At 39.5% G+C, this 9,621-nt stretch overlaps 1 protein-coding gene across 1 annotated transcript; it reads left to right on the top strand.

Moving 5' to 3' along the window:
- The first annotated feature begins 432 nt into the window (after positions 1-432).
- On the top strand, positions 433-6,938 carry LOC135469072 (putative 2'-deoxynucleoside 5'-phosphate N-hydrolase 1). The gene is made up of 5 exons (XM_064747595.1): positions 433-527; positions 868-1,015; positions 1,452-1,520; positions 4,208-4,318; positions 6,566-6,938. The coding sequence occupies exons 2-5, from the start codon at positions 886-888 to the stop codon at positions 6,673-6,675; spliced, it is 420 nt and encodes a 139-aa protein (XP_064603665.1). The 5' UTR covers positions 433-527; positions 868-885; the 3' UTR covers positions 6,676-6,938.
- The last annotated feature ends 2,683 nt before the right edge of the window (positions 6,939-9,621 follow it).

The raw sequence follows: 9,621 nt of genomic DNA, 5'->3' as shown, positions 1-9,621 counted from the left end.
AAACGTCTTACAATAAATTCATATTATCACAGCTGTACTTCTCTTTTAGGACTACAAGTTAGTTTTACATGCTCAACTCTCTGCACATGTGATATATACACGTACACGGTTGGAGCTTGCAGTAGTGCATTCAAGTTAAAAACCGAAATATATCAGAACATAGTCTAAAACAGGTTTTGTCAAACAAAAATGTGAATGTTTACGATAGCGACTTCTGCCATGTTACGTGATCACCATGCCGTCTACATCAGGGGACTACCATACACCCTTTCAGTTTCTTTTTGTTTGTAAAACTGAAGGGCTATTGGCATAGATTTGGGTGTTACTGGCAATCACGTGACTTCAGTGTTTAGTACAGCTGAACTCTTGGGACCTGAGTTGTTGTAAACTGTATTGTATATTGCAAAGTGTTTGTGACAGTCTTACAGGAGAGTCTCTCTGTGTTACAGCCTGTCGTTAGTCAGTATAAAAGTACCGGCATTTGACAGGTTAGCCATTCAGTACCCTGCCTATGCCACGGTGTTCGGGTAAGTGTTTGCTGCTGTATGCCTGCAGTCTTAGTTAAGTATATACTAGGTAAGGCGAGGCTACGTAAGTTATATTTTACGACCAACTAGTATTTGAGTTACTTTCAGACAAACCTTTCAGTTTCATTTTCTATTGGTACGTGCGAATATTTACACTACCCAGTTAAACAATGTTTTCAGGTGATCTAGCGATACTTGCAAATGTTTCCACTGTTCAATACACAATTTGTTCAAGTGATCTGTCGATACGGCAAATTTTCCACTGTTCAACACACAATTAGTTCAAGTGATCTGTCGATACGTGTAAATTTCCCACTGTTCAATTAAACAATATTTTCAGGTGATCATAACAAGGAGTATGAAGATCTACTTTTGTGGGAGTATCGGCGGAGGGCGACAAGACGCTCACTTGTACGGCCGACTCATAAAAAAGCTGGAGAAATACGGCACAGTGCTCACCACACATGTGGGCGATCTTCACGTCATCGGTACTTTTGCAATGTTTATATGTACACGAAGTTAACCTCCAACCAATCTCTTCGGCGATCTAGATATCCGTTGGTGTGCAATATATTTTTCCATGTGTAATCACGGCAACATATTGTTCTACATGTATTAATTGCGCTGCCTTTGCTCCTGTGGATCGCTCAGATGGTTAAAGCTACGGCTTGCTGCAACTATCAGGCATTTACTCGCCCTGCCACAAAAAGACACAATATATGTACATACACTTAATGATTCCTCGTCGTCATGTGAATGAAAAATTGCTAAACACTGCGTTTTCCAATAAACCTGTATGCTGTTGAAAAATTCCCGAGTACGGCGTTAAACACCATTCAGTGAATGAAATCAAGTCAAATCAAGCTGGAAGTTTTATTCTGTTTTGTATGGTGCTGATGAGAAATGTGATATTTTGATTTTCAGAAAATGAGAAAGATATGACTGATAAGGAGATCCACGACCGTGATGTGAGCTGGCTGGAGCAGGCTGATGGTGAGTGTGTGCTGATTAAAGTAGCTTACTGTCATCAGTTTAGTACTCGCTGCCTTGAGGGTTATGCTCTGCGGTACCGATTAGGCCTTCAGACTCCCATGAACCTTATTCAGGTGAATATTTTTTTAAGGGTTTGAATTTGTTTGAAGTCTGCCACTTTCGTGGTCATTTCTTAAAGGATTTCGTTAAAATTTTTTCAGTTCTGAGTTGAAGGTCGAGGGTGATCCGTTAAGGTGTAATTTAGCAACATTTTATAGAAAGTTTACCTGTTTTGTTTAGGATTCCAGGCTGTGCGTAATGTTTGTGTGTACTGGTAGGTTATCAATGTCTTCAGTGAATATTACAAACATTAATGGAGATGGAGTAGTACTTTTCAACGAATTCGTCTTCTTATTAATCATGCTAAATTTGTTGGGCGATATACATTCGCCATATGTTCCTCTATGGGTTCTTTACTTCCTTTTATATGGGATAATATCTGGGACTTTGCAAATGACTGTTGACTTCTTGAATATAAGATGTTGTGCGCATGAACGCTATGGCCCCGCCCTTGCCTTCCGGTTTGATGCTATGTTTTCACTGGACTGTGTTTTTTTTGACCGCTTTTCATCCCAGTAGGCTAAGCTGTCTGTACTGTTTGCTTAATAATTCTGAGTGAGCACCATTTCTAAAGAATATAGTGTAAAGATCTAACTTGGGCCCTCGGGCGTTGTCCTGTCTAATTTCTTTAGGCGAGGTTTGGTGCTGGTTTCTCAGCCATTTGAAGTCTGGACGCTATCCTTTGTCGAATTATTTTGTCACACGTAAACGACGAAAGTTACTAATCAGCTATATGTTTTCTATAGCTTTGTGGTCTAGTGTCCCGAAGGTTTAACGACGTTACATGATGTGTGATGTTCCCTGTTGTGTCGGTATAGGACTGTGGAGATTTTTCAAATTTTCATCTTTTTTCTTCATAGCATGATGAAAGTATATATGGTAAACTTTTACTAGTTTGTTGTTGTTTGCTGCATGGTGTCGGATTTGTTGCATAGGTCAGTAAAATGTTTTGTTGTGGAGACTGTTTTATAGTAGATTCTTTTCCTTCCTTAGGCTATGACTTAATTCCTCTTTTATTTTGTGAGGAATGGGATGTTGCTTTGTGTCTGAGGAAGTTTCTTTTAGGGTTAACAATATGGCTACCGGTTAAATGTGGCGCCTCCCACATTGTAAATCTAAACAGGGGTAACGGCGTTAGTCTGATTATAAATAATAATAACAATCGGTAGAATTTTATTGAATTAATACTTGTGTATTCTTAACATGGTGCTCCTGTTTAGAGTGTTAGGATAGTTAGGCACTGTTAGGATGGTTAGACACTGTTAGGATGGTTAGGCACTGTTAGGGTGGTTAGGCACTGTCACTGGGGTTTACGCAGTGTTACACATGGGCGTTGTCTCTCATGGGATTTACACTCTGTTGTAAGGGTTATATACTGTCATAGATGTTGCACACAATTTGTGATGACAGAGCACCTCCATGAGAGTTACACACTATTAAGAGCAATACACTGTCATAAATGTTACACACAGTAGTGATGATGGCACACCTTTATGAGAGTTACACACGTTATGATTACACTCTGTATCAGGTGTTACACACAGTAATAATGATGGCACGCCTTCCCGATAGTTACACACGTCATGAGGATTACACTCTGCACCAGGTGTTACACACAGTGATGATGATGGCACACCTTCACGAAAGTCACAAACTGCTGTTATGATTACATAATGTCAAAGATTATCTTCCCGAGGCTTATTCGCTCATGGGCTATACTGCTTACTTCAGTGTCAAGGCGTGAATCAGGGTTTAGCAACCGTTGGACACCTCTACCTTCGTAGTGAAGATACAGTAAGCTCAATGTGAAAGAAAATGATCATATCCTACAATACAGTATTGCAAAGCACATACGGGATCTTGGGAACATTTCATGGTGTACATGCCCTATTAGGAGGTATAGTCCTCGCCTTTGGACCATGCCTCGTCACAGAACATATACTACTACGGGGATCAGGCACCTTCTGGAAAATTGTCTGTTAACGGAGCAGCTGCACCGTCACTGGGAATAAATAACAATTTTGAAACATCCCTGATCACACATCATATACGCCATCAGTGGAAACAGGCACCATCTTGGAAAGTACCTGATTATGGAGCACTCTCACAATAACTGGCAACAGACACCATCTAGAAGAGTACCTGATTATGGAGCGCATTTACAATGAGGGGCAGCAGGCACCATCTAGGGAATATGCCTGATAATGGGGCTCTTGTCGAAAGACGGGTAACAGGCACTATCTTGGAAAGCACCTGATTATGGAACACATTTAAATGAGGGGCAACAGGCACCATCTTGGGAATATGCCTGATCATGGGGCTCTTGTCCCATGACGGAAACAGGCACCACCTTAGATACATTGCCTGGTCTAGGGAACAGGAGTAGTATCCAGTTTTATGGAAATTTACCACATTATGATCCTAGCTTGCTCTATATTATAAAACTTTATTCAGACGATAACTTTGGGAAAACTGAGCTACAAAACAGCTCCTAAAGCAGTTTTTGCAATTATTGGCTTTAAAAATGTATTAGTTAGATGGCAGGATGTCTGTAAACATTTTCTATAAAGTTGATATTATCTTTTCAGCGGTTGTTGCCGAAGTGACACAGACATCCATGGGAGTGGGCTACGAGATAGGCAGAGCTATCGGTATGAAGAAACCAGTCCTCTGTGTGTTTAGACCGGACACTGGGAAAGGTATGAAGTTCTGTACCGTTATCGCGGGTCTGTGCAACCTGAACGTTTTAACGTTTTAACACTTTATTTCCAAAGTACATCAGTTTCTCCAGTTTGTTCCCCAACTCATTTTGTCTTTATTTTATTGATGCTAGACTTTTCTTAATTCTGTTTTTTCCAACTTTTGATATTTTTATCTTGACTTCGCCTTATGCTGTAATCAGCTCTTCTGCGCTGAGCAAGGAAACTCACAGGTTTTGCACAGTACCCTAATGAATCTATTTCGGCAATATATTCATTTTTCATTCTTTTTCAAACATTACCCCTCTGACAGAGAGCTTATATGGACCTTCTGGATGCATGTTGTAACGAGTACACAAGGTTTCCGCCAGCAATAAATGAGGAATGGGGTAAGTCTCATCGTGCAGCACAGCTGTTAGAGTTACGAAGGGAAGCGGTCTAGTTTGGAGCTGTTTCCCCGGCATAGCTCTCTTGCAACTGTGTTGCCCGATGAGAGTTACCCAGTCTTCAGCCTCCACAGAAACATATCTATCAAATGCCAGTAATATTCTTGTTCGACGTACAACAAAATGAGTCAGATGAAGTAAATGAATACATGAAAGCTTTCCAAATGTAACCTTAGGCGCAGCGTTAAAGTGTTAAAAATGTGACCTTACAAAGCAGTTTAGTAACGATATTAGGGTGTATTAAGTATGGTTTGTAGCGAATGTCAGGCTGCTGTACCAGCGATATTTAATTAGTCGGTGTTTGCCTTGAATAAGGTTAAGCGCCAATTAGTTCGTCCCCACCAACCTCCCACCACCACACACACACCAACACACATTTCCCCAGCTTGACACAGGCATTATGCACGAGTACAATATTATGCTCACCCTGCGTGACTGGAGCAGCTATGGGCATGTTTCTACAGATATTTGTGTCCTGGTCTTTATAAGTAGCGGTGGATCTTTGCGTGGTCAAATATGTATGCACCTCTCATGCTCTGAAAGTATTCTGTGAATGTTTCATACAGCTGATTTATGCGGGTGACAAGGAATCATTTTAGGTGAATGACAACCCATCCATTTCAACGTCAGTTGCATCCACTTCGCTACACTTGCTATATTAATAGGGACTAAAGTGTGGTGAACTATTTTGTTCTCTAAGGTTAGGCTATGCGATACTAGTCCATGCAATGAAAGGAACAGATTTGTTAGCTGTGGATTATATACAACAGAATAAATCATGTTTCTGTCATACCTTTGTGATATGTATAAAATTGTCAATACCTCGATTTCAGTATTGACATAGGCTTATTTAGTATGTCTATAGGGAGCGAAGCTAAAAACATGATATCGTCATTAATGAAAAGAAGACATGGCCATGAACTTTGAACTCCGTGTCGTACAAACCAAAACTACGTGGAATACGTTAAAGGCAAACTACGCTCTAAAATATAATGCCAGTCAGATCCAGTGAATGAACTTTTATTCATTCCTGAGTAACACTAAATAGATTAAAAAGTCAGTATTAGAATTCCCAAGTAAAATATTTCTGGCATTAATTACTTTGAGTACGCTTCAAAACGTGAATATGTACCAGTAGTGCACAGGACAAATATATAAGGGAATCAAGGAAAGACATTAGGAAGAAATCCATGTGAGAAGGCTAAATGTTGTTGAGGTGGTGTGTTCGAATCCAACGCTCGCTATTTCACCTGCAGCTCTATGTGAGGAATTTTTTCTGTCCGGTTTCTTTCCTGTATAAGCCTTTTCACTGTTGTATAAACATTAACATCTGTAAAGGTAAATAGCCTATCAGTAAATAATATAATCAGGACTGACGGTAGATATCAGAGGTACATTAGTTTTATCTTTATTAACTCTTCATATATAGTACAGTATATATACTAAAATGCACAGGGTCCAGATCCAAGCGCCAAGGCTGGACTGATAGCTGGTGTGGAATAGAGTGCGTAAAAGTTGGCCCTTAATAAAGTCAATAAAGTAAAGTTCAAAATTTACTACAACTATACTGTACTCTTTTGAATAAGCAAACATGGCGTTCTTCAATATTTCAATGGACTTTACCTGTCTATTTTTCAACGACATCCATACTTTTTGTTTTCATTTAGTACTTTGCGTATAGTATATACTATAACTACAACCTGTGAGCTCCATATTATTTAACTTGCCTGAGTAACACTGCAAATACATGTTCAATGTGTAAATGTAATGTGTTAGCAACGTATTCTTTTATCTGTTACAGAGGTCTCCGCCATGGTAGGAGGATGTGACGACGGCAAGTCCGTCATATTTAAACGATATAAAGAAGAAGAAATCGATGGAATATTCGCAGAATTTTTTAAATCTCTTTAATATATTTGTGGTATATATCTAAATTAATTTATAACCATATATTTGTATAGAAACTATTGTCCATATATCTGCTTAGTTGAGATTATCCCACCCTTAAGCACTATACGCTAATGGTAGAAAACTAGCTGCCTCCTGTAGTTGTTTTGATTAATTAATTGTGACCAGATGTAGAATGTGAAAATCGATGTTTTTGAAGCTTTTTTGTTATTACGACTCAAAGGTTCACAGTATTGGTGGATATAAATAAAGAACTAAGAAAGTCACTTTCACAGTGTGCACTGATGATTAATTATACGTGGTAAAATATCAACGCCGAAATCGCTGAGATACAACTACCTCTGTCAGGAAATATGTGCAGTTTCATAAAATTGATTCCACGTTTTTCGTCTTGTTGAGACCACGGGCGCGGTTTTAAGTTGTGTATGTATTGACAATATCACGCCTGTGTGCTATATCATAACGCTTGATATATTCTATTTATCTATTTATTTGATTGGTGTTTGACTTCGTAGTCAAGAATATTTCGCTCTTATATATTACTGTGGGAGGAAACTGGGCAGAACGAGGGATATATGTATGTGTTGCTGGATCAAGCAGTTAAACACTCTCTCGCCGTGCCGATCAATAAAGTGGGCTGTTCGAATCCAGTTTTCTCTGGTTTGACTGCTGTGTTAAGCCTGGAGGTGGTGGTTGATAATTGTTTTACACCGCTTTCCGCTACCAATTAATATGACCAGCGCTATATACGAGTGATAAATTCTGGAGTACAGAGCGTTAAACATCAATCCTAAAAATAAATAAAATCAGATTGGCCATCCCAAGGGGTATTAGCGGTTTATATCCCAAACCGTTATTTCTGGATGTTGGTTGGCGCTCTATCAAAGCGATTGGCTAAAATACATGTAATACACGACAGAGTTCAAGGGGTCGACGTGTGGAAGTATTAGATGAAAAAAAAAACATTGCCAGCAAAGAATATCCAGCATGGTTTTTAAAAGTATATAATCCACGAAATGTCAGAACTAATCGATATGTTATGCCATGTAATTATCACTGGGTGCTATCGCATGTTAACACATTGATAAATCTTGATGGTCATTTAACACATTGTAATATTCGCAGATCGATACATGCAAACAGTCTGAATATATGAAGATGTGTTAACGTAGATCGTTAGTCAGTAGAAAGAGTGGGAAGTGATCCCATGGTTCCAAACTGCACACAAAAGAAAGTATGGAAGCACTGGTATGATAAATGATAATGCTAATAATCAGCGAGATGGACAGGGAATGGATCTGCTAGTGAATGTGAAGATAATGCTTGAAACATAAACAGACAAAGCATCGAACAGCGAATACTTCTGCAGATAAGATGACAGATTCCAGGCAAACAGATTTATTGAGGAGCACCACACCACGAGGATCAACACTGGGAGGTCGCAGACAACCAAAAGATTCATGCATTGTTCATGCACAGGGGTATCTTAATACACCCAAGGGTTAAACCCAAAAACAGGAGCCAAAGAGGAGCAAATACGGACAAGATTATTCTTCAACGAACAGAAGAATTGCACGTACGTGTAAATCCTTACAGAAAATAATACTAATAATACTACGGCTGAAGATGAGGCTGTTGTTCTGTAAGAGCTATAACAAGTCCATGTTCAACTCTGAATATTTTTTTTCTCAGCTCAGATGTTACAGTAAGAGCTTCATCTTTACATCGATCACATTCAACTAGAATTGGCCAACTTCATCCTGGACTTGACTTATTCGTGCTGATCACAAGGGCCTCGTGCCTATTTTGTACACTTCACTTATAACTTGTGAACATCATCCTGGACTTGACTTATTCGTGCTGATCACAAGGGCCTCGTGCCTATTTTGTACACTTCACTTATAACTTGTGAACTTCATCCTGGACTTGACTTATTCGTGCTGATCACAAGGGCCTCGTGCCTATTTTGTACACTTCACTTATAACTTGTGAACTTCATCCTGGACTTGACTTATTCGTGCTGATCACAAGGGCCTCGTGCTTATTTTGTACACTTCACTTATAACTTGTGAACTTCATCCTGGACTTGACTTATTCGTGCTGATCACAAGGGCCTCGTGCCTATTTTGTACACTTCACTTATAACTTGTGAACTTCATCCTGGACTTGACTTATTCGTGCTGATCACAAGGGCCTCGTGACTATTTTGTACACTTCACTTATAACTTGTGAACTTCATCCTGGACTTGACTTATTCGTGCTGATCACAAGGGCCTCGTGCCTATTTTGTACACTTCACTTATAACTTGTGAACTTCATCCTGGACTTGACTTATTCGTGCTGATCACAAGGGCCTCGTGCTTATTTTGTGCACTTCACTTATAACTTGTGAACTTCATCCTGGACTTGACTTATTCGTGCTGATCACAAGGGCCTCACTTATAACTTATGACCTTCATCCTGTACTCAACCCATTTGTGCTGACTACCAAGGCTGCATGTATATTTTGAACACTTCAACCTCAAATGAAGAAAGTCATCCTGTGCTTGACTGACTACCAGGACTATCTGCAAATGTTAGTACTACTTTAATTCAAGAACATTGTTCTAGACGGATTCGTGCTGTCCACAAAGGACTTCTTTCATATTTTGAGCTCTTTAATCTCACCTCTAGACCATCAGTTTAAAGGCTTCGTTCGTATTTTCTCAACTCAAGAGCAATTTACTGACATTTAGCTTTTCTATTGTGAACTCCACTGGTTCGTGTTTATTTCGAGCGCTTTATTCGTAGCCAGCACCATATGCAAGAGAACCACCGTGAAACTTTATTTTGAAGTCGAGCGATCTGTCCGAAAACTTCTGCAGTTTCTCACGTGTGAACGCTACTGACATGCAGCGCACACTGAGCCACAACAACACACTATGTGACTTTGATGTCACTCCACCCGAG

The sequence above is a fragment of the Liolophura sinensis genome, chromosome 6 (assembly GCF_032854445.1).
Source record: "Liolophura sinensis isolate JHLJ2023 chromosome 6, CUHK_Ljap_v2, whole genome shotgun sequence".
Classification (NCBI taxonomy): domain Eukaryota; kingdom Metazoa; phylum Mollusca; class Polyplacophora; order Chitonida; family Chitonidae; genus Liolophura; species Liolophura sinensis.
Note: the sequence above shows the minus strand (reverse complement) of the source record. Positions and strands in the feature narration are given on the sequence as shown.